This window comes from Clupea harengus, chromosome 8, assembly GCF_900700415.2.
Source record: "Clupea harengus chromosome 8, Ch_v2.0.2, whole genome shotgun sequence".
NCBI classification, from domain to species: domain Eukaryota; kingdom Metazoa; phylum Chordata; class Actinopteri; order Clupeiformes; family Clupeidae; genus Clupea; species Clupea harengus.
Genome location: NC_045159.1, coordinates 6,560,127 through 6,585,506, shown reverse-complemented (window position 1 = coordinate 6,585,506; position 25,380 = coordinate 6,560,127). Strand labels below are relative to the sequence as shown.

At 39.8% G+C, this 25,380-nt stretch overlaps 2 protein-coding genes across 2 annotated transcripts; both read left to right on the top strand.

Moving 5' to 3' along the window:
• LOC105907389 (probable E3 ubiquitin-protein ligase HERC6) lies at positions 1 to 24,164 on the top strand. Its single transcript, XM_031571641.2, has 24 exons — positions 1 to 325; positions 1,024 to 1,174; positions 1,269 to 1,351; positions 1,438 to 1,665; positions 1,811 to 1,902; positions 2,047 to 2,174; positions 2,534 to 2,685; positions 2,808 to 2,863; positions 2,988 to 3,088; positions 3,195 to 3,251; positions 3,376 to 3,478; positions 3,616 to 3,796; positions 4,394 to 4,545; positions 5,030 to 5,161; positions 5,248 to 5,346; positions 5,686 to 5,868; positions 6,022 to 6,162; positions 6,257 to 6,423; positions 6,546 to 6,612; positions 6,714 to 6,784; positions 6,935 to 7,118; positions 7,460 to 7,562; positions 7,724 to 7,946; positions 23,782 to 24,164. Exons 1-23 carry the CDS (start codon positions 100 to 102, stop codon positions 7,933 to 7,935), a joined length of 3,069 nt encoding a protein of 1,022 aa, XP_031427501.1. The 5' UTR covers positions 1 to 99; the 3' UTR covers positions 7,936 to 7,946; positions 23,782 to 24,164.
• On the top strand, positions 12,434 to 24,164 carry LOC105907388 (probable E3 ubiquitin-protein ligase HERC3; the record flags this gene model as incomplete). The annotated part of the gene is made up of 22 exons (XM_031571309.2): positions 12,434 to 12,585; positions 15,565 to 15,641; positions 16,296 to 16,517; positions 16,937 to 17,028; positions 17,163 to 17,293; positions 17,394 to 17,521; positions 17,865 to 17,941; positions 18,028 to 18,143; positions 18,260 to 18,319; positions 18,402 to 18,507; positions 18,778 to 18,970; positions 19,429 to 19,580; positions 20,062 to 20,193; positions 20,280 to 20,378; positions 20,723 to 20,899; positions 21,054 to 21,194; positions 21,289 to 21,455; positions 21,568 to 21,634; positions 22,553 to 22,623; positions 22,766 to 22,949; positions 23,291 to 23,393; positions 23,559 to 24,164. Coding segments are annotated over 22 exons (2,859 nt in total), but the record flags the coding sequence as incomplete, so codon positions are not given.
• Positions 24,165 to 25,380: the final 1,216 nt, after the last annotated feature.

Below are 25,380 nucleotides of genomic sequence, written 5' to 3'. Positions count from 1 at the left end.
ACCTGTTTATGTGTGTGGGGGAGGATCTGACAGAGAGGCAGAGGTTTGCGCTAACCGTATGAATAGTGCGACACCCACAGTACACCGAGTTATTCCGAAATGTTCAGCTGGGGAGATGGATCGAGAGGACAGTTGGGCTCACCTCTGTCGAAGGATCTCACATGTTTTGATGTACCACAACCTGTCGCATTTTGCTCAGAAACTATTTTTGATGCTTCCTGCGGAGAACAGCATACCCTTTTTCTTACGGTTGATGGCCGAGTCCTTTCATGTGGTCGCAATAATAAAGGGCAACTGGGAAAAGGGAAAAGTAAAGATTCTAAAGGTAAGCTAAACACTTAAACCTATGACAGAAAGACAGGTATGAAAAAATGACCCAAATAAGTATACCTAAACAAATAAAGTCCTACTAAAATAGCCTAGGCTGTCAGAAGTAGGAGCAGAAGTAAGATCAAACACTAGGCAATTTCACTGAGTTCTGTGGTTGTTCTCAAATTACCTATTTTATTTGATTGAAAAGTTTATTCCAGTTTATTAGCTGTTGCAGTGTTATAGAGGGAGCCATTGATATATCAATCAATTTCATAAAGTTGGGTGCATGACCTACGTATTTTCTTTTAGAATCGGTAGCAGTCTAACATATTTAGGCTAGTGCAGAGCACAGGCGACGTGTTTCAGTTTCGTTTCTTCATCTGGTTTTGGAAGATGAAACCTTGCATCCAGACCAGTCGATACGCAAGTGGCTGGCAATTCACACCCACACACCCTCCCACACATACACAGACACCCACTTCATTGAATAGTATACCTGTTCTTTACAAATCATATGTCTTTTTTTTATTTATTTTTAAACTTTTTTTAAACTTGTTATTGAAAAACACAGATTAGAAACATAGATTAGTTAGTAGAGTTACATTAGTTTTTATTTTAACATTATTAACAGATTAGAAACAGTTTATTCATGACCTGTCTAAGATTATATCACCATCCTCATAATAAACGGCATATCCTTTTTTTCCCCAGTGGTAGAGGGCCTGGAGGCAGTGGCGGCAATAGCATGTGGTCAGGAGCACTGTTTGGCCCTCTGTGAGTCTGGAGAGATCTACTCCTGGGGTCGTGGTGATGAAGGACAGCTAGGGATAGACTATCAGCGGTCAAAGATGTCTCAGCCACAGTATGGCAACTTTGTCGACTAATTATTGAGGTATGTGGTAATAGTGTAGGCCTAGAACAGTAATTCATTCTTTCTTTCTTTCTTTCATTTTCAGATGGGTTAGGATACAAGCTCCCTGGCCAGTATTGATCACACAAGTTGCTTGTGGAAAGGTTCACTCGTTGGCTCTATCGTCAGGTAAATATTGAACATATTGAACCAAAAATGATATGATGATAATTAGGAGTAGTAGTAACACGTGATTGACATTTTAATTCTTGCAGGAGGGGAGGTTTTATCATGGGGTAAGAATAGCCATGGTCAGTTGGGTTTAGGGAAGGCAGTGGATGTCCAGACCGTGCCTCATCTAGTTTGTGCCCTTCTGGGGGTGCCTGTGACTCAAATCTCCGCTGGAGGAGCCCACACGCTGGCCCTCACACTCCATGGACTGGTATATTGCTGTGGGGCCAACAATGCAGGGCAGCTGGGCCTTAACAGGGTGGATGAGAAAGGTACAGTGAACTTTTACACGCTCTTTTGTAAAGTATGACATTAAAAGAGTTCAAGGATATACGTGGTATAGAGGTTAGCAGACACTTGTATACTATTTGACAGTCTCCCTCTTTAAGTCTCTCTCTCTCTTTGCCGTCCTGACAGGTCGCTTTGGGATATGCTCAGTGCCTGCCCTCAGAGATCGTGACATAAGGTCTATCTGTTGTGGAGAAGCACACACTGCTGTTCTCGCCGGGGTACACAGACATGCACGTGCATGCACGCGCACACACACACACGCACAGAGAGAGCGAGAGATAGAGAGACTGTGGAATTATTTATCCATTTTGTGAAATCAGTACCTTTATTAACTTTAACTGTCATTGTGTTTCGATGCCTAGAATGGACATGTTTACACCTTTGGAGAGGGGGCCAAAGGCCAGCTTGGACACAGCTCCACAGCCAATGAGCTTCAACCCAAGATGGTGGAAGGCCTAGATTGGCCAGCCTCACAGATAGCCTGTGGCAGGTTGTACTTTATTTGTAAACAACAGAACTCCTTGTAGTGTATCTTATATGTAAGCAGAAGCATATTTGTGTTATTGACAAAACATTCTATGCAGGCTGCAGGTTATCATTCATTGGCTTCTGTGGATGCCACAGGGTTTGCCACTAGTTTAGCATTACAGAAAAAAGTTTTGCTTAAAAACACAACATCCATATTGACATTACAATGCTCCTGAAGTTGCGATGTACAGTCATGTTTAATTATTGTCCATCCCACTACTAAATGTTCACCTCTCAGACACTAAATGTGGGTAGCCAACTGGCATGTCAGTTTCGGTATTAAGGTTGAGGCAGCTCATCGCTTAAACGTTACCTTTGCAGCCACCACACATTGGTGCTGGGATCTTCTAATCGCCTTTGGGCCTTTGGGAGTGGAGTGAGAGGGCAGCTGGGGAATGGCCGCTCAGAGAACAGGACACAGCCCACGATGGTGGAACCGACCTGGGCTGGTGTGGAAGTACAAGCAGTCAGTGGTAATGTAGACCTCTATCACAAGATGGCAGTTATTATTTAGCTGTTTTTACTGTGCCCGTCTTTAGGCAAGGGATTTGATGAATATGTTTTATTTTAACTAAACTGTCTCATCAACAACTAGATTTAAAAATCTCAGCGGGATGGAGTTCCAACTTTGCTTTCTCCCGACCTGAGAGGGTAGGTGTCATAAGCAGTGCTGGCAATAACATGTACAATTTCAGGCTACATTTAATATGGTGATAATGGAAACTATTATAATGAAACAATAACATTCCTGTACCATGGCTATTAATTCCTTCAGGCAACGTCAGCACTGCAACCAGTTGGAAAACTGAATGATGCCCAGCTGCAGAGATGGCTAACAATGACCACTGGTGATCAAAACCGCGCAGAGGCCGAAAGGTTTGTTTAGTTGTCTTTGTACAGCCACCAAACTCACAACACAGTGAGATACATTAATACATTTAGTATGCAAATACATTGATTAGCTTACTGTGGATTCTTACAGAATGTTCAGGATATTTTCATCAAGTTCAAGTCTTGTGGGAAGTTTCATAAAGGACATGTAAGTTATTATGTCACCTCCAGTACAACAGGATCAGGTGGAACTGATGAATGCACTATATTGTGAGTTCCGGAATAGAAGGTTTAATCATGTATGTTCATTTATGTGGTCTCAATAATTGCAGTGAGCCTCAAGCTAAGATGACAGCAAATTCTGTTAGAGTAGACTTACAAGCTGCAAGTGAGGCATTTGACAAACTGCTGCAAGTTCCTTGGATCCGCAAAGCAGTTAAGTCATAAACCATTTTAATATTACATTTTGCAATAATCAATTCTTATAATCTATGAATAGTGTCTATGAAGATACTATGTTACAATGATACAATGTTTTCTTTTTACTGATATGTTTTCTTCGGTCCTCACAGATAAACATCAAACCACTGGTGGACATTCTTTGTTGTTTTTCATCAGCTATGAAGGCAGCAGACATCTTCCTACTACTTCCTATCTGTCCCCTTCTCCATGAAGACCAGAATGTCATTAACCTGGTTCTGGTTCTCGCAGTGACCATAACTAACCTTGGTGACTCTGTCATGGAACTTCTACGTAAGATCATGTGACCCTTTGATAACCGTGCGGCGTGTCTATGGCGCGTTGGTTCAGTGGTTAGCGTTGCTGCTTTTGGTTGACTAGGGTTCGATTCTCGATCGCTGTAAGTGGACTGACTGTACGTCGCTATGGATAAAAGCATCTGCTAAATACCTGGCCTTTACCGTTATCTTTTGATAACCTTGTCTGGTTGCCATCCATCTGATTTGCATGTGACCTGAGGAAAAGACATGTGACCGCTGTAGTAACTGCGATTATGTTGAGATTGATGTAGTACATATATGCTGTGTGGACATGATAATGAACCAAATAATGTTTGATCGTTCAGAAATCTAGTTTAGAAATCTGCTGTGATATTTGGATCCTCCTGCTTTGACTCATAAAGTCACACCAGACCACCAAAATCTCATGAAACGCAATTCAGTGACTGAATAATTAGATTGAATTCTTTCTTACCCGATAGGGTGCTGAGTTTTATTTCAACTTCAATTGTTTTCCTCTCTTCTGGTCTTATTGTGAAGTCAATAACTGAAACATTAGTACATTAAAGCAGTTGGACATAGTACATGACACAGTGATGTCTGTGACACACAGAGGGCTGGTGGGGATCCATAGGGAAAACAATGATGTCCAAGCACATCCAGGTGTGGAAAAACGCCCTGTCCTTCCTCCTGAGAGCCGGCCTGTTGCATCACTACAACCCTGGTGTAAAGGCTACTCTCGAGGTCCTTAAGTGCCTTCACAGAGTGAGTGTTTCTTTAGCCATCTGATGGCATTTCATGAGTCTAAGAAACATAATGTTGAGGTACTACTGCAGTATTGCAGGAATGGAAAACCTGATTACCACTGCTCCACTACACGGTGCACAATAAAAGGGTCAACTAATTCATGAATGGTTACTTCATTTGTGCACATAGATTTGGGGTAGATTAAAGATAATTTGTGGGACCTTACGCCACCTGGGCCACCTTCATTAAAAATTACTCATTTGTATAACTGTGAGGTCTGCTGTGTGTTCTGGTTTATTAGTAGTGTTGTCTATCCATCCATATTGTCAAAATAAACCCCCTCTCATTTGGCCAGAATTGAGGCTTGGTAATTCAAACCCATAAATTCATAAAATCAGGTACTTGTACTAAGACTTACTGAGCTTTGAACATCTACCTGCTCAGCTTTGTCTTAACAACGGGAGTGTCATAGTGTTGTAAATTTCTCTCATTTTCTCTGAAGGCTAACAGGAAAGCTGAGATGTCTAAGCGAGTTCATTTCACTGATTTCTACATAGAGGAACTTGGCCAAGACTCCATCATGCTTCAGACAGATGTGACATTGTGGAGACAAATTAAGTGGTCACAAGTGCAGGTATTAGTTCCAAATATTCGAACTATATTCCAATATCTTGATGAATTTGCATGGATATTAATATTTTGATTGTCTGTTTCCTGTAGGAAGTGGAACTGACACCTCCGATTTTCTGCCGTTTTCCATTCCTCTTAGATCTTCCGAGCAAGGTGCTAATTTACCAACATGATGCTCAGGTTACAAAGGTATACTTCTTTCTCCTCAATTATTATTCTCAATATATTTTTATGCTATTCAATATTCTTATTACTCATCATTAATCATTTGAGCGCCTTACCTTGTAACTTGTCTATGAAAGCTAAATGATGTCACCCACTCAGAATAACAGATACGCAGTTACTTGACTTACTAGGAAATAGGAAATAGCTTATTAGAATTTGTTACAGCATGAACCTAGGGGTGAAAGGTATCCCTTGGAGTCCACATATGATGGATAAGAATAAAAACCTCATACAGCCATTCACAACACTCGCATCTTTGCTTTAAAGACATAATCCTGACAGTCTGGGTTATTTGTATGTCAGGCATCCCACCAGCTGATCCATAATGCTCACCAAGCATCCACTGGGACTGTAGGTCCTAACGTCTTCCCTGCGGAGGTACCTACTCCTGTGTTCAAGCTCAAAATCAGACGCACCCATCTCTTGGAGGATACATTTAGGCAACTGGGTGCCACTGACCATGAAAACTTCCAAAAACAACTGGTGGTAAGCACATTTTGCTTGTGGATCAACTGGTTTAGCCTGTGTTGTTAGGAATGACAAGGACGATGATAGCTTTATCTCTGATATTCATTGTCATTTTGCATTTTGTGTTTACTGCATTCGTGGTAGAGGTGTCTAATAATGACATGTTTTTAGGTCCAGTTTGTTGACAAGTCACAACTGACACTTGTGGACCAAAAGGATTTTTTCCTTCACACGTTTGATGACTTGTCAAAGTCTGACTTTGGCATGTTCATGTACGATGACACCAAAACTCTTGTCTGGTTCCCATGTAAGGTAAATGATTTCCCTTTTTTGACCACAGAGAGCCGTCTATCTTGTACTCTGTTGTACTCTTCCCTATCGGTTGACCTTTTCTCTTCCCAAACAGCCAAAACATGAAACCAAAAGGTACTTCCTTTTTGGAATACTTTGTGGTCTAGCCTTGAACAACAACAACATTGTACACTTGCCCTTTCCTCTGGCTATGTTCAAGAAACTTCTGGGTGTCAAAGTAACACTGGAAGACCTGACTGAGTTCAGTCCTGTTGTTGGAGAGTAAGTATGCACACACGACTTGATAAACATTAACCGGTTGATGGAGTTATTATTTATTACTAATGCAATACTAGTGCAACATATGTCTTTGGATTGTCTTCATATGTGTTTTGTTTCTGAAGGAGCTTGCGGTACATCTTGTACGACTATACTGATGATGACATTGAAAATCTAGACATGACCTATTCAGTAAGCATTTTTTTAATTAAGCACAATTGTAGTTAACTGCAAGCATACAACCAAATAATTAGCAGCCACATGAAATAAATTCATGTATATCATATAAACAGATTACCTGGGATGACACTGAAGTGGAGCTGGATCCAAAAGAAATGGGAAAACCTGTGACAAGCAAAAACAAGTACTTCACATTTACCTTTTTTTTTATCCATTTCTAATGACACTGACTGAGGTTGATCTTCTCATGTTTTTACCTCCACGTAATCAGTGTAGCCATCCAGATACAGACACGGATTTCTCTTTTGTCATATTTCCCTGTCCTTGCCAACAGGAAAGAGTTTGTGCAGGCCTATGTGAACTATGCCTTAAACAAATCAGTGGAGAGGGTGTTTGAGGAGTTCAAGAGGGGCTTCTTCAAAGTGTGTGCCAGAGACGTGGTGGAAATGTTCCACCCGGAGGAGCTGAGGGGGATGATGGTGGGGAGCGAGGACTACGACTGGGACAAACTCAAACAGGTGATTAATCCACCTATTATGACTATGCAGTCTTACAATGGCGTTACACTGGGCTACCTCATAGGTAGTATTCTTTTCAAATATCACTGTGAATTTGAAACTCTGGGCATATAATGTGTGTTATGGATGTTTGGCCCTGATGAAAAGCTGTTTTTTATTGAAACAGTGTCTAGAGTATCATCGGCTTTATATCTATATCACTGTTGCTGCTAAAAACAGTAGCTACATTATCTATCTATATAACTGTTGCTGCTAAACATGTAGGCCATTCGGCATATCATTTCATTTTTGTTTTGTTTTGTTATTACACTGCTAAACTCTAAAATTTAATTCTCATGTAGAACACAGTTTATGAGAGCGGATACCATGGAAACCACCCTGTGATTAAAATATTCTGGGAGGTTTTTGACGAGCTTTCTCATGATCAAAAGAAAGCCTTCCTCTGTAAGTCCAGCACACACATTCCAAAGATAGTATTGGTAGACAATCTCAGGACATAACAGGTGCATGGATGTCTGATCCTATTCTGTTTGTTTTTCTTCTTCTTTTTTCTCCTTCGCCACTTACTCTCCCTCTGTCTTCTACTCATCCCTGTGCTCTTTAAGTGTTCCTGACTGGCTGTGGTCGCGTGCCAATCTTGGGCATGGATCAGATTAGGATGACCATACGCGCCTGGCATGAGTCATCTCAGGATCATTTCCCACAATCCCTCACATGTCATGCCATCCTGGACCTTCCCATGTACAAGTCCAAAGAGAGACTCCAGACTCTGCTCACTGAGGCTCTGAACCACAACAGAGGCTTCTGGGAAGAATGAGGAGCCCTCACATGCTGTCACAGAAATATCTCTTGCATCACACATGTATCGCACGTATCACATTGCGTATGTATCACATGTTTGTATCACACATTTTAAAATATTAATGAAACCTTTTCAGTTTATGTAGGCTCTTAAAAAATATATAAGATTCACTTTTAAATCATCTCATTGTGTTACTCATGTGCACTAAAAGATGCTGTTTCTTTGATTAAGTTTATTATTTACAGATAAGTGACTATTTAGCAATGCATGACTATGATTGACAGCACTGTATGTTGCATTTTTGACGTATGGCTGCACAGTACTGGAACAGCATAAATGACTTACACTAATTTTGCACATGTAATGTACCAACAGAGAACTGTCATCATCATGAGTTACAATAAAGGCCTGATGTACTCTTAAAATGTGACCTATATTTAACTATGTTTTCCTTCCACCATGCAATAATGTTTAAGTGTACTCATGCTCATTTTACCTGTAAAATGTATTTATTGATAACACAAGCAGAGTCCAGTCCAGAGTTTGGAACTTGACAGCCAAGAATCTAGTAAGGAGATTCTGTGAAGGTTCAGTGCACTGTAAAAAAAAAAATCATAGACGACTGGGACTATGACTGGGACAATCTCAGACAGGTCAAGCAAAAACAGGTAAATCCAGTCTTGCATCACAGGCAGTTCCTTGATAAGACAAATGATGGAATGTATTTGAAACTAATCAGTATTCATTTCCAGAATCAGATAAAGCAATGTAAGTTTACCAAAAAAGGTGATCCTCACGGGCTCAGAATCCCACTGTCTTTCATCTCCAGTTGCCTCATGTCCACGTGCTTTATTTCATTACATAACTACAATAGCACACAGTGGAGCATATTCCTCTGCCAAGGGCAAAGGCTGTCTCTTTCAACGTTAATGAAAGCGATACTGAATTTATCCGGGTGTAATGTTTGCGAAAACGGAACTAAATTTCGTGTAGGCTAACCGTGAGTTCCATCCGTTCCCAAATGTAATGGGTTCTTCCTACACGTTTCTGCAAATTTTCTTGAAAATCTGGCAAGTAGGTATTGCGTAATTCTGCTAACAAACAAACAAAACAAAACAAAAAGACTTTAGTTTGTACACACTTTATATAAATATATATCAGTGATGAACAATTTATGTAGTTTGTACAATAGTGAGCCTCTGGAAACCACTGTCAAGTTGGTAATGGCCATGAATTTACAGAGGTTATTAAGCAATCTCTGAATCTCTGTATTACCATCATGTTCCTTAAACATGTTTAAAGGTCAAATATTTCCCTTGTTTGGAACATGTAGTAAAATATCACTGTTTTGCATGTGCAACTTGAGTATGTTCTTTGAGGATGTTTTAGTGTACTGTGTACATTATGTCATTATGTCAGTGCTACAAGTCTGACAGACATAGCACTCTCCATATTATAAGGTTTGTTTCAGAAAGAAGGCCTGTGGCATATGGGGGATACATCAGTAGGTTGTACAAAGACACACGGACAAGACACTACACTTTGTAATGATGTCTGGCTTCACCTGCATTTACACACAGTGTGCTGCTACTAAATGTGTGGTGTGAATATGAACTCTTGCAGACCACTTTCCTCCCTTCCTTAGTGATCTTGACAGGCTTTGACTGGGGGCCTATTGGGATGGAACAGATCAAGATGCAAGTAAGTCCTGCCAAACTCTACACTCGATAATCTCCCAGAAGCCATTCCTTACTGATGCTCCACCCATACCACTGCAAGGAGACGGTGCGGACCAGGTTCGGTGAAGTGCTGCACCACAAGAGAGGCTTCTGCTTGTGGGATGAGGGTATATGTCATTTGTCATTTGAAGCCTATATCGGGTAAATACTAAAACTGCACAGTATCAAACCGATTCACTAATCATGGTGATTAATGAAGAACTTTAGACATTGGTGGTATCCAAAAAAGTTTAACAAATGTTAAAATGAATGGGCAAGGGTTCACAAGGCAATGTATTGAGTTTGTATGACTATCCAACACGGTCCAACATGGTCACTGTTCACCCTGAAAATATGTTATTAGCCTAGTCGTATTTCCTGAACATGAAAATTAAAAGAGAAAACACACCCATATAGGACGTGCAACTTAATTAAGATTTTAAGACCCACTCTATAAATGAGCTGGTGCATTCCATGCTCATCACAACCATATTTATTTGAAGTATATATGGGGAGTATCATATGGGGAAAAAAGCACAACAATATTCAAATGTCACTTTTTCAAACATTTAGAGAGGTATTCATGTAAGGATAATGTTTGGCAGTAACACAAAGTTGTTGAATAATATAAATGTTTAATCTAAATGTAAATGTTAAATATAAATGTAAATGTTAAATATAAACGTAAATGTTCAATGTTATATATAAATGTTAAATATAAGTGTTAAATGTAAATGTTAAATGTAAATGTTAAATGTAAATGTAAATGTAAAATGTTAAATGTTAAATGTAAATGTTAAATGTTCAGTCTACATGTCAGATTTGAAGACTGAACCTTACAGTATTTACGGTAATTGGCTTTCATAGTTTTCACGTCACGTCAGAATTACCAGCTTGCGGGCAAGAAATACACTCCACAGCTGTCTACCACTGGAATTTATACAGGAACTGACCATCTTTCATTCAAGATTATTTAATATATCAGTTATACAGTTGTTGCTCGGTTGGCTGTTCAAATCGGCGAGGAGACAAGCCCGGCTGTTTCCAGCTGATTGTAGACGTCTTCTGGGTCAACTTTTCTCAGGCGGGCAGTAAAGTAGCCTTATTTTTGGAGCTTGCAATAAAAGCAGTAACCCTGTTTTGGTCGCCTCATTTATCAGAATAACTACCTAAAACGGGAACAGATCAAGAAATAAAGTCAAGAAACAAAGCATCAACACGATTAAAATTGGATTACCCGGTTTCTGCTCTGAGATTGCGACAAGTACCTAAGCAAGTAGGCTAGGCTACTGTATTTTGTCATCCAACTGGTAATACTACAATGCCAGTAGAAAATACATGGGAAGATAATTTCAGTTGTCATTCGCCAGACCAGGTGGTTGTACTTGTGTTAACCAGGAAATTGTGTCAAATGATAAAGAACAGTGTTGGGTAGGCTAAAGGCTGCTAGCTAACAGCATGTAGCTCACTAGCTGGTAGCTAGCTATTGAATGGCAATCATCTTTGCTCTGATAATGAAGATGTTTATTAGTTTTCACCTTCCAGACGACATCGTTATGAACCCATCCCCTTCTGAAAATTAAATAACTATCTGTGATTTTGGTAGGCTTTCAGTTTTTGAGGTGTGTAGGGGGACGGATTTTCTATTAGATAGATGTAAATATCTCCAAACTGGAGCTCAGGCAGGGACTTCTACGACGTTATAGAAATACAAATATCAGCGGGTGCAGTAAAGGGATCACAGGTTCCCAAAATGTAATTTTTTTCTAGATATCTCTGTCTGGCTATTGTGGTATGATCTGTGTTTGATGGCGATCGTAATTGAGTAGGCTGCGCTGCTCGACGATGTCCACTGTTGGTCGACATCTTCGCTTTTGCCCGCAAGGTATCCCTTTTAGTGTGACTGAAAGCTATGAATTACCGTAAATATTGTAATGTTTTGTCGTCAAGTCTGACATGTAGACTGAACATTTACATTTAACATTTACATTTACATTTAACATTTACATTTAACATTTACATTTAGCATTTGATATTTGTATTTACATTTAACATTTACATTTAACACTTATATTTAACATTTATATATAACATCGAAAATTTACGTTTATATTTAACATTTACATTTACATTTAACATTTACATTTATATTTAACATTTACATTTAACATTAACATTTAGATGAAATATTTATATTATTTAACAACTTTGTGTTACTGCCAAAAATGATCCTTGGAAAAGTTATCGCATGAATTTACATGAATTTATCTCTAAATGCTTGAAAAGTGACATTTAAATATTGTCATGCTTTTTTTTCCATATGATAATGCTAAATGTACCAAAACTGAGCAGGATTTTCGAACGTGAAACATTTTACAAACGGCGCCCCATAAATAGCCTTCAACACTTTCATTTTCATTTCGTTTGATTAGCCACAATGACACACAGGTGAAATTACACGGACGACATAAGTATCTAAATACATTGCTTGAAGTCACTAGCTGTCTCCAAACCAGCAAGTTTCATTTCTGTTGTAGCCTAGGCGATTAGTTTCATTTTCCTTCTCGACGTCACCAACACTACCTACGTGTTGACTTGCCTTCTCGTGAACACTCACAGATGGCTCTCAGATTACTCAGAATTATGACTGCTAGTCTATGTTTTTGATGTCCTTGCCAGTAGTAGGCTAATTGTCGTTATTACATGTAGAACTACACCTATCAGTTTAAGATGTATTGTTGGGGGGAGGTTAAACTTCAAGAACTTAATATTCTTAACAAGAAGGATAAATACTGTCAGACATCCGATGTGGTACAGGTGGCTGTCCCCGCAGCAGCAATCAGCGACCTCTCTATTGGAGAACGAGTGACCGCGATCCTGAGGGAAAACGGAAGTGCATCAGTGGCTGTGAGATTAAACAGTCAAAAGAGAGCATCGTGGGAACAAAGTAAGTGGAGTCAGAGACGTTATGGTGGTGTTTCCTAAAATGCATTACACAGACCAAGGTTGTAGCCTCCTATTAATCTCAAAGTGTAGGCTATTTAAGTATTCTCATCCGAGATTTTTCAGATCGGATTAATGTCCAGCAGTGAACATTCAAATTAATAGTTTTCCTTTCATACGGCAATTTTTACTTTGGGGTTACCGGGTTGGATACAGTTGTAAACTAACACTTTTTTATACAGTTGAATAAAAAGGTTAATTAGGGGGTTTCCTGTAAATTGTAGTCTTCACACCGTTTGATTTCAAAGTGACAGTGTAATCCCTTACAAACCACTCTACCACGCTGCCACCACATCTCATTCCATACAACACTTTCTCTTAATCCAGGCCGTGTCTATCTGTCAGAAATACTTTGTACGTAAAACAGGATTAGCCATTCATGATTCAGCCTAGTGTAGCCTATAGGCCTATCAGTCTTGGCCATCTTCATTTGTGCAGTCAACATCTTGCGTGCAATTCTTAATGTGACATGCTGATGCCATCTCTCATATGAGTTTCATCGGATTTTGTTAAACACGAACACAAATTAAGCGCGTTATACTGTCGAGGAACTTGAAGTAAAATATCTGCTTTAATACCGCCCTCTATCGAGCAGTTCTCCACCCATACCACTGCAAGGAGACGGTGCGGACCAGGCTCGGTGAAGTGCTGCACCACAAGAGAGGCTTCTGCTTGTGGGATGAGGGTATATGTCATTTGTCATTTGAAGCCTATATCGGGTAAATACTAAAACTGCACAGTATCAAACAGATTCACTAATCATGGTGATTAATGAAAAACTTTAGACATTGGTGGTATCCAAAAAAGTTTAACAAATGTTAAAATGAATGGGCAAGGGTTCACAGGTATTGAGTTTGTATGACTGTCCAACATAGTCACTGTTTACCCTGAAAATATGTTATTAGCCTAGTCATATTTCCTGAACATGAAAATTAAAATAGAAAACACACCCATATAGGAGGACGTGCAACTTAATTAAGATTTTAAGACCCCACTCTATAAATGAGCAGGTGCATTCCATGCTCATCACAACCATATTCATTTGAAGTAGTCTACAGTGGAATTTATATTAGGTTATCGGTAGATAACAGGAGGTAAGACCAGAGGAGAGAGAGGAATAGGTGAGGACAGTTAAAACACACTCAAACAAACAAAGCTCAATGTAGAGCGCCGCCATAGGGCCAGCTATAGGCAGTCGGTCAAATTGTTCTACTTCCTCCTGGTGAATAGCCTTCAACACTTTCATTTTCATTTCTTTTGATTAGCCACAATGACACACAGGTGAAATTACACGGACGACATAAGTAAATACATTGCTTGACGTCACTAGCTGTCTCGAAACCAGCTAGTTTCATTTATGTTGAAGCCTAGGCGATGAGTTTCATTTTCCTTCTCGACGTCACCTGCTAAGTGTTGATTTGCCTTCTCATGAACACTCACAGGTGGCTCTCAGATTACTCAGAATTATGACTGCTAGTCTATGTTTTTGATGTCCTTCCAGTAGTAGGCTAATTGTCGTTATTACATGTAGAACTAGACCTATCAGTTTAAGATGTATTGTTGGGGGGAAGTTAAATTTCAAGAATTTAATATTCTTAACAAGAAGGATGAGTACTGTCATACATCCGATGTGGTTCAGATGGCTGTCCCCGCAGCAGCAATCAGCGACCTCTCTATTGGAGAACGAGTGACCGCGATCCTGAGGGAAAACGGAAGTGCATCACTGGCTGTGAGATTAAACAGTCAAAATGAAGCATCGTGGGAACAAAGTAAGTGGAGTCAGAGACGTTATGGTGGTGTTTCCTAAAGTGCATTACACAGACCAAGGTTGCAGCCTCCTATTAATCTCAAAGTGTAGGCTATTTAAGTATTCTCATCGGAGATTTTTCAGATCGGATTAATGTCCAGCAGTGAACATTCAAATTAATAGTTTTCCTTTCATACGGCAATTTTTACTTTGGTGTTACCGGGTTGGATACAGTTGTAAACTAACAGTTTTTTATTCAGTTGAATAAAAAGGTTAATTAGGGGGTTTCCTGTAAATTGTAGTCTTCACACCGTTTGATTTCAAAGTGACAGTGTAATCCCTTACAAACCACTCTACCACGCTGCCACCACATCTCATTCCATACAACACTTTCTCTTAATCCAGGCCGTGTCTATCTGTCAGAAATACTTTGTACGTAAAACAGGATTAGCCATTCATGATTCAGCCTAGTGTAGCCTATAGGCCTATCAGTCTTGGCCATCTTCATTTGTGCAGTCAACATCTTGCGTGCAATTCTTAATGTGGCATGCTGATGCCATCTCTCATATGAGTTTCATCGGATTATGTTAAACACGAACACAAATTAAGCGCGTTATACTGTCGAGGAATTTGAAGTAAAATATCTATACTCGTTAATCTAATGGGAAAGGACATTCGTAGGCCACACAAGCAAGAGGTTCTTCAAGGAACTACTCTAGTTTACAGTATACCTCACCCTTGTTTTCGCAGGCCATTTGTACAGTTCTACATTTCTACAGTTTGACTTGTGGAAGGAATTTGTGTTGGCCTACAACCTTGACATTCCATACATTTGGCAATGGCATGTGCATTATGTATATACGAATACACAAAACATTTATAAGCAGATGCCATTCTTGATCTATAATATGAATAACGGTCAACATTATTTTTAATTTAGAAAATGTACCTTTCATTTTCCATTTCTGCAGTCAGTCGAACAAGGAATGACAAGATTGTAGCAGTCTGTGTTGGAGCAACACATGTTGCATTGCTTACTGAACAGGGCACACTGCTTCATTGGGATTCCTCTGATGTATCCAGCCTCCAAAAGTAGGTGACTTCTTAGTTCCACAGCTATGTTAACTATCATGGACTTTGCCAAGCTCATCACGTTTCTTTGGTTTTCATACTCAGGGGCCCGGCAAACTTCCAAAACAGACAAATTGTACAGATTGCTTGTGGGGACCATCACTCAGTAGCTCTTACCAAAGGTATTCATGTTATAAATTACACATTTTTCTAAAGCATATTGTGTCACTCAAATGGTTCTTTGCAGAGAGAACAAACAGTGTTGCTTCTGGTTTTGGCTGCAGCTTTCTTTTTGAAGAGGCATAGCAAGGAACCCACAATTACACTAATGGTGGACAACTAAACTAACACAGGAATTAATCAACACAAGACACCGGCTAAATGATGGACATTATACATACACCTCTACTAGACACAAAAGGGACACCTATAATAATAATAATAATAATAATTTATTTTATTTGTAATGCACTCTTCATTCAAAAGAATCTCAGAGTGCCGAACGATAACAACTAAATAACCACAACAAACACACACGCCCAATGCATGCTGGGAACACCCCCAGCACACTACACATATTATCAACTTTTATGGGCATACACACATTCCCAGTGTGTGATATTTTTTTTATAAAACCATTAGTTTAGAAATGCCATACTGTAAACATATGGTCATTGAAATATATGGCCCTCTGGAAAGCATCGATTTCCTTTCTTATTACCCATGGAGGATTAAGGAAGATCTGGCAGAAAAAAATCATTTTGTGTAATTTAACAAAACTGATGTTATTTGATGTTTGCTGAAGCCAGCCCTGTGAAGATATATTCTGCTTTCAGACGGACAGTTATTCACATGGGGCCAGAACTCCAACGGTCAGCTGGGTCTGGGGAAGGGGGAGTCCAGTACCTCGTCCCCCCGACCCCTCAAGTCTCTGGTGGGGATCCCCCTGTCTCAGATCAGTGCTGGAGGAGACCACAGCTTCGCCCTGTCCCTCTCAGGGGCCGTGTTTGGCTGGGGCAAAAACAGCGCTGGCCAGCTGGGCCTTGGAGACGATACAGGTTTGTACAGGGGAAGCAGAGGATTGTTGCCTCACAGTGAAGCAACATCTTTTATACTGTATAATGGTTCATTTAATCCATCTGTAAATTCTATGTTGACTACTGCCCTCCATCACATCCCCAAATTAGTAGGGGTGGGTCACTGTGTGACCAAAATATCCCCATCCTATTGTGCAGAAGAAAGGAGAGAGAAGAAGTATTACATGTATATAGACACAGAATCAGATAGGCAAAGGTATTACAGCTTAAGCTTAACCAGTTGAAGATGACACATCGGGATTGGTGCATTGAAACTCATCAGGAACTGTGCTCTGAATGCTACATCATTGGGATGGTACTGGGTGCTACATCATTGGTATGGTACTGGTACTTGTTGTGTATATGTATGTCTGATTGTATTCATGTGACTCTGTGTGCAGACAGACTCAGTCCTGCCCCTGTAGTCTCCCTTCATCAGAAGAAGACTGTTTTCATTTCCTGTGGAGCAGAACATACTGCTGTGTTAACCAAGGTAAAGGTATTTCATTGTGTCTGTGTGTGCTGGATGTATGTGTATATATGTGTGTGCTGGATGTATATGTATATATGTGTGTGCACTCCTGACATACTGAACAGGAAAATCCTTTCATGTGTTTCTTTGTGTAGGGTGGTTTAGTGTTTACATGTGGATCAGGACGCTATGGCCAGCTGGGGCACAACTCTCTCCGAGATGAACTACGACCACGACTGGTGGCTGAATTCTGGGGGTCAAAGGTGTCTCAGATAGCCTGTGGGAGGTAACATTAATTTGTAAAATGTATTTAGAACAGAAAAAAATGAAAAAGAAAAACTTGGAAATCAATGCTGTATCTCAGTGCACATATGTTTCTGTCTAAGATATCACACATTGGGATTTGTTGAGTCCCAAAGCATATTGTATGCATTTGGATGTGGAGAGCAAGGACAGCTCGGGAGTGGCCGGACAAACAATCAGACTGTTCCTCTACCTGTTGATCTACCACAAGGTAAAACATCCCTTTCACTTCACACATAGTTAACCCTGTGCTGTGCATCCTTACAAAGTTGTATTCTTAGTTGTTTCTTAGGTAAACATGCAAGTTCTGATATAGCCGTTTCTCTTCTCTTGTCTATTGGAGCATATTGCTCAAAGGTTTGGCAGTGGTGTAAATATATTATAGTAGACCTGTGTAACACTAGACATGGCTGTTACTTTGGTATTGCATTTAAATCAATGTGGTAAAAGGATTTCTGAGTCCTCTATATAATTTGTGAATGAAATTCATTTTTTTTTTTTTGAGTGGTGGCAATGCTAAACTGGCTGTATTGTGCTTTTTTAAACCCTAACAGAGCAAAACAATGACAGCACCATTAAGATAATTTTTGCAGGGGCTAACCAGTCGTTTGCTGTTAGCAGGTCTGGAGAGGTAGGTTAATTGAAATATCCTTCAATTGAAAAATTGCATTATTGCAGTTTTATGCTGTAGTCTTGATAGGTTACATTATTCTACAGAATTGGGTTGCCAGTCATCCTAATTGTGATCAAAGGAAGAAGGCATGCGAGTTAGATTTAGAGATAGCAGACAGATGGATCTCTAGCAACCCAAAACATTGGACAAGGACAAAGAGGTAAACAATTATAGCTCAGTTACTATGTTAACATTTGGTTTTAACTGTATGTACTCATTGAGAACATTTAAAAAATACTTTAACACATTGATTCCTGCTTCACTTCATACTTCTAGGAACATCACAAAGATTTTCTCATCTGTCTCATGTATCAATGGGAGTTTTCTTAAAAAAAGGTAGAGGTAATTTGCTCATTATATTTCTACCCAGTATTTCTCTTCCATACACCCTTTTAAGCACTTCCTTTCTTGTGTGCAGCTCTGACAAACATTACTCGACTTCACAACATCAGTGCGGTTTGGATTTGTCCATGACTCGCCAGTTTTTTGAGAAGCTGTCACGGAAAGAGAAGGTTCTGAAAGAGGTAGCATTCAAATTCATTCTCTTTGCTCAATTTACGACAATTTGAGATTTGTGACAAGTAATGTCAAATCTTGTTTTACTTTTTATATTGATTTCTGCTAAATATTGTCTTACAAATAAGAATGTATTGCTGTGGGATGATTCAATCTTATATTTTATATTATTGTGTGTGTGAGAACAGTGAGTTTCAACCTAGTTATCACACCTGCAGCCTCTTAAGCAGTGTGAAGACTGTGGCTACTCCACTCTGCTTGTCTGTGTATGTTTTCAGGTTGAGAGTGTGGTGCAGCAGCATCTGCTCCCCTCCCTGAACCACTGCCCTGCTGGAGTGGAGGCCCTCAGGGTTTACCTCATCCTGCCTGAGCTGCTGAGGGTGCTGCTCAAACAGCAGCTGGGGACATATCTTGCTGTCTCATTGGCTGAGGCCATTCTCAAGCTGTGTCCTGATTTGTTGAAGGTTCTTGGTGAGTAGCCACTGATATTATATACAGTGGGGAAAATAAGTATTTGACCCCCTGCCGATTTCGCAAGTTTGGCCACTTGCAAAGAAATGTGTGATCTATAATTGTAATGGTAGGTCTATTTTAACAGTGAGAGACAGAATATCAACCAAAACATCCAGAAAACTGCATTTTATAACAGTTATGAATTGATTGGCAAAGAGGAGTGGACCCCCTGCTGTAATATTTTGATCTTCCTGCTTTGACTTAAGTCGCACCAGACCACCAAAATCTCATGAAACTCAATTACATGAATAATTAGATTGAATTCTCTCTTACCCGATAGGGTAATGAGTTTTTGAGTTTGAATTCTCTTATTGTCTTCCTCTCTTCTCGTCTTATTATGAAGTCAATAACTGAAGTATTAGTACCTTAAAGCAGTTGGACATAGTAAATGTCACAGTGATGTCTGTGACACACAGAGGGCTGGTGGGGATCCATGGGAAAAACAATGATGTCCAAGCACATCCAGGTGTGGAAAAACGCCCTGTCCTTCCTCCTGAGAGCCGGCCTGTTGCATCACTACAACCCTGGTGTAAAGGCTACTCTCGAGGTCCTTAAGTGCCTTCACAGAGTGAGTGTTTCTTTAGCCATCTGATGGCATTTCATGAGTCTAAGAACCATAATGTTGAGGTACTACTGCAGTATTGCAGGAATGGAAAACCTGATTACCACTGCTCTACTACACGGTGCACAATAAAAGGGTCAACTAATTCATGAATGGTTACTTCATTTGTGCACATAGATTTGGGGTAGATTAAAGATAATTTGTGGGACCTTACGCCACCTGGGCCACCTTCATTAAAAAGTACTCATTTGTGTAACTGTGAGGTCTGCTGTGTATTCTGGTTAGTAGTGTTGTCTATCCATCCATATTGTCAAAATAAACCCCCTCTCATCTGGCCAGTATCGAGGCTTGGTAATTCAAACCCATAAATTCATAAGATCAGGTACTTGTACTAAGCCTTACTGAGCTTTGAACATCTTCCTGCTCAGCTTTGTCTTAACTACGGGAGTGTCATGGTGATGACACATTTCTCAAATTTTCTTTGAAGGCAAACAGGAAAGCTGAGATGTCTAAGCAAGTTCATTTCACTGATTTCTACATAAAGGAACTTAGCCAAAACTCCATCATGCTTCAGACAGATGTGACATTGTGGAGACAAATTAAGTCGTCACAACTGCAGGTATCAGTGCCAAATATTCTAACTATATTCCCATATCTTGATGAATTTGCATGGATATTAATATTTTGATTGTCTGTTTCCTGTAGGAAGTGGAACTTACACCTGCGATTTTCTGCCGTTTTCCATTCCTCTTAGATCTTCCGAGCAAGGTGCTAATTTACCAACATGATGCTCAGGTTACAAAGGTATACTTCTTTCTCCTCAATTATTATTCTCAATATATTTTTATGCTAATCAATATTCTTATTACTCATCATTAATCATTTGAGCGCCTTACCTTGTAACTTGTCTATGAAAGCTGAATTATGTCACCCACTCAGAATAACAGATACGCAGTTACTTGACTTACTAGGAAATAATAGGAAATAGCTTGTTAGAATTTGTTACAGCATGAACCTAGGGGTGAAAGGTATCCCTTGGAGTCCACATATGATGGATAAGAATAAATTCCTCTTTCAGCCATTCACAACACTCACATCTCTGCTTTAAAGCCATAATCCTGACATTGTCTGGGTTATTTGTATTCCAGGTATCCCACCAACTGATCCATCACCAAGCGTTCACTGGGAGGGTAGGTCCTAACGTCTTCCCTGGGGAGGTCCCTACTCCTGTGATCAAGCTCAACATTAGACGCACCCATCTCCTGGAGGATACATTTAGGCAACTGGGTGCCACTGACCATGAAAACTTCCAAAAACAGCTGGTGGTAAGCACATTTTGCTTGTGGATCAACTGGTTTAGTCTGTGTTTTTTAGGAATGACAAGGACGGTGAAAGCTTTATCTCTGATATTCATTGTCATTTTGCATTTTGTGTTTACTGCATTCGTGGTAGAGGTGTCCAATAATGACATGTTTTTAGGTCCAGTTTGTTGACGAGACAAAACTGACACTTGTGCAAGCAAAGGATTTTTTCCTTCACACGTTTGATGACTTGTTTGCACCTGACTTTGGCATGTTCATGTACGATGACACCAAAACTCTTGTCTGGTTCCCATCTAAGGTAAATTATTTTCCTTTTTTGACCACAGAGAGCCGTCTACCTTGTACTCTGTTGTACTCTTCCTTATCTGTTGACCTTTTCTCTTCCTAAACAGCCAAAACATGAAACCAAAACGTACTTCCTCTTTGGAATACTTTGTGGTCTAGCCTTGAACAACAACAACATTGTACACTTGCCGTTTCCTCAGGCTATGTTTAAGAAACTTCTGGGTGTCAAAGTAACACTGGAAGACCTGACTGAGTTCAGTTCTGTTCTTGGAGAGTAAGTATGCACACATGACTTGATAAACATTAACCGGTTGATGGAGTTATTATTTATTACTAATGCAATACTAATGCAACATACGTCTTTGGATTGTGTTTTGTTTCTGAAGGAGCTTGCGGTACATCTTGTACGACTATACTGATGATGACATTGAAAATCTAGACATGACCTATTCAGTAAGCATTTTTTTAATTAAGCACAATTGTCATTAACTGCAAGCATACAACCAAATAATTAGCAGCCACATGAAATGAATTCATGTATATCAGTCGTTCTCAAAGTGTGGTCCGCCAGTGCCCCGTAATGGTCCACGACGACCAAAAGTAAATTATTGCGACATTTCTAGCATACAACTCAGAACGAAGAGAACACAGTCAGTAGGAGCCTAATCTATTAAAGAGTTGCCTAATCTATAAACAAGGTCATGGATTGGTGGCTTAAGACAGGGACAATGAAAAGAAAATTAAATGAGAAAGCCTCAGACAAGGAGAAGGTGCAACGGCGAGATGGTTCAGCCACATTGGGCATCATCCCGCCGCGGAGCTGCATTCAAACAGCGTTTTTTTCTCCCGCTGCGGAGACAGCAAGATGATAACTATATTCTGTGTTGTGTGACGTTGGATAATGAAAACTCTTAATTATGAAAAGTTGACTACTAGGATGGCTATATTAATGCCAGTCGGCCAGCCTACTGTTGGAAGTGAATTACTGCAGACGCGTGGTCGGTATGCGCATCGTTGTGTTTATTGGTTGTGTTGTGTGATACATTGGCGTGTCTGAGTGTGTGATGGGAGTATGAGGCTGTGAGCGAACTATAGTTTGTAACATAACCAAGTTACGCATGGAGCAGGGTTCCAGATGCTTTGCCCAGTGCATTGTTGTATCTATATCTAGCCTACCGGTACGTAAAAAAGGAGAGCCCACCCGCGTAAATCATGTGTCACTAACAATTGTCTGGCGCCAGGTCTGGGTAGGAGGCCTGTTGTTCCGGGGATATACTATTTAGTTAGATGGTCCGCGAGTTTTTTTTTATTGGCTAAGTAGTCCTTGGTCTGAAAAAGTTTGAGAAACACTGATGTATATCATATTAACAGATTACCTGGGATGACACTGAAACGGAGCTGGATCCAAAAGAAATGGGAAAACCTGTGACAAGCAAAAACAAGTACTTCACTTCACATTTACCTTTTTTCTCCATTTCTAATGACACTGACAGGTTGATCTTTTTACCTCCATGTAATCAGTGTAACCATCCAGATACTGACACGGAATTCTCTTTTGTCATATTTGCCTATCCTTGCCAACAGGAAAGAGTTTGTGCAGGCCTATGTGAACTATGCCTTAAACAAATCAGTGGAGAGGGTGTTTGAGGAGTTCAAGAGGGGCTTCTTCAAAGTGTGTGCCAGAGACGTGGTGGAAATGTTCCACCCGGAGGAGCTGAGGGGGATGATGGTGGGGAGGGAGGACTACGACTGGGACAAACTCAAACAGGTGATTAATCCACCTATTATGACTATGCAGTCTTACAATGACGATACACTGGGCTACCTCATAGGTAGTATTCTTTTCAAATATCACTGTGAATTTGAAACTCTGGGCATATAATGTGTGTTATGGATGTTTGGCCCTGATGAAAAGCTGTTTTTTATTGAAACAGTGTCTAGAGTATCATCGGCTTTATATCTATATCACTGTTGCTGCTAAAAACAGTAGCTACATTATCTATCTATATAACTGTTGCTGCTAAACATGTAGGCCATTCGGCATATCATTTCATTTTTGTTTTGTTTTGTTATTACACTGCTAAACTCTAAAATTTAATTCTCATGTAGAACACAGTTTATGAGAGCGGATACCATGGAAACCACCCTGTGATTAAAATATTCTGGGAGGTTTTTGACGAGCTTTCTCATGATCAAAAGAAAGCCTTCCTCTGTAAGTCCAGCACACACATTCCAAAGATAGTATTGGTAGACAATCTCAGGACATAACAGGTGCATGGATGTCTGATCCTATTCTGTTTGTTTTTCTTCTTCTTTTTTCTCCTTCGCCACTGGCTTACTCTCCCTCTGTCTTCTACTCATCCCTGTGCTCTTTAAGTGTTCCTGACTGGCTGTGGTCGCGTGCCGATCTTGGGCATGGATCAGATTAGGATGACCATACGCGCCTGGCATGAGTCATCTCAGGATCATTTCCCACAATCCCTCACATGTCATGCCATCCTGGACCTTCCCATGTACCAGTCCAAAGAGAGACTCCAGACTCTGCTCACTGAGGCTCTGAACCACAACAGAGGCTTCTGGAAAGAATGAGGAACCCTCACAGTTCTTACATGCTGTCACAGAAATATCTCTTGCATCACACATGTATCACATTGCGTATGTATCACATGTTTGTATCACACATTTTGACATATTAATGAAACCTTTTCAGTTTATGTAGGCTCTTAAAAGAAATATAAGATTCACCTTTAAATCATCTAATTATGTTACTCATGTGCACTAAAAGATGCTGTTTCTTTGATAAAGTTTATTATTTACAGATAAGTGACTATTTAGCAATGCACGACTATGATTGACAGCACTGTATGTTGCATTTTTGACGTATGGCTGCACAGTACTGGAACAGCATAAATGACTTACACTAATTTTGAGAACTGTCATCATCATGAGTTACAATAAAGGCCTGATGTACTCTTAAAGGTGACCTATGTTTACCTTTGTTTTCCTTCCACCATGCAATAGTGTTTAAGTGTACTCATGCTCATTTTACCTGTAAAATGTATTTATTAATTACACAAGCAGAGTCCAGTCCAGAGTTTGGAACTTGACAGCCAAGAATCTAGTAAGAAAGTATTTAAGGAGATTCTGTGAAAGTTCAGTGCACTGTAAAAAAAATCATGGACGACTGGGACTATGACTGGGACAATCTCAAACAGGTTAAGCAAAAACATGTAAATCCAGTCTTGCGTCACAGGCAGTTCTTTGATAAAACAAATTATGGAATGTATTTGAAACTAATCAGTATTAATTTCCAGAATCAGATAAAGCAATGTAAGTTTACCAAAAAAGGTGATCCTCACGGGCTCAGAATCCCACTGTCTTTCATATCCAGTTGCCTCATGTCCACGTGCTTTATTTCATTACATAACTACAATAGCACACAGTGGAGCATATTCCTCTGCCAAGGGCAAAGGCTGTCTCTTTCAACGTTAATGAAAGCGATACTAAATTCGTCCAGGTGTAATGTTTGCGAAAATGAAACTAAATTCGTATAGGCTGACCGTGAGTTCCATCCGTTCCCAAATGTAATGGGTTCTTCCTTGGTCCATTCTCTTTCTGCAATTTTTTCCTGAAAATCCGGCAAGTAGGTTTTGCGTAATTCTGCTAACAAACAAACAAACAAAACAAAAAAGACTTTATACCTGAAGTACATACTTTAAATACATATATATCAGTGATGAACAATTTATGTAGTTTGTACAATAGTGAGCCTCTGGAAACCACTGTCAAGTTGGCAATGGCCATGAATTTACAGAGGTTATTGAGCAATCTCTGAATCTCTGTATTACCATCATGTTCCTTAAACATGCTTAAAGGTCAAATATTTCCCTTGTTTGGAACTTTTAGTAAAATATCACTGTTTTGCATGTGCAACTTGAGTATGTTCTTTGGGGCTGTTTTAGTGTACTGTGTACATTATGTCATTATGTCAGTACTACAATTCTGACAGACATAGCACTCTCCATATTATAAGGTTTGTTTCAGAAAGAAGGCCTGTGGCATATGGGGGGTACATCAGTAGGTTGTAACAAGACACACGGACAAGACACTACACTTTGTAATGATGTCTGGCTTCACCTGCATTTACACACAGTGTGCTGCTACTAAATGTGTGGTGTGAATAGGAACTCTTGCAGACC

Bases quoted from the DNA above. Each gene is read 5' to 3' on its own strand.
- LOC105907389 (XM_031571641.2), top strand. From the start codon at position 100: ATGTTCAGCTGGGGAGATGGATCGAGAGGACAGTTGGGCTCACCTCTG. The intron at 5,869-6,021 runs GTAAGCACATTT...ACATGTTTTTAG, and splicing joins ACTTCCAAAAACAACTGGTG to GTCCAGTTTGTTGACAAGTC. The intron at 6,613-6,713 runs GTAAGCATTTTT...TCATATAAACAG, and splicing joins ATCTAGACATGACCTATTCA to ATTACCTGGGATGACACTGA.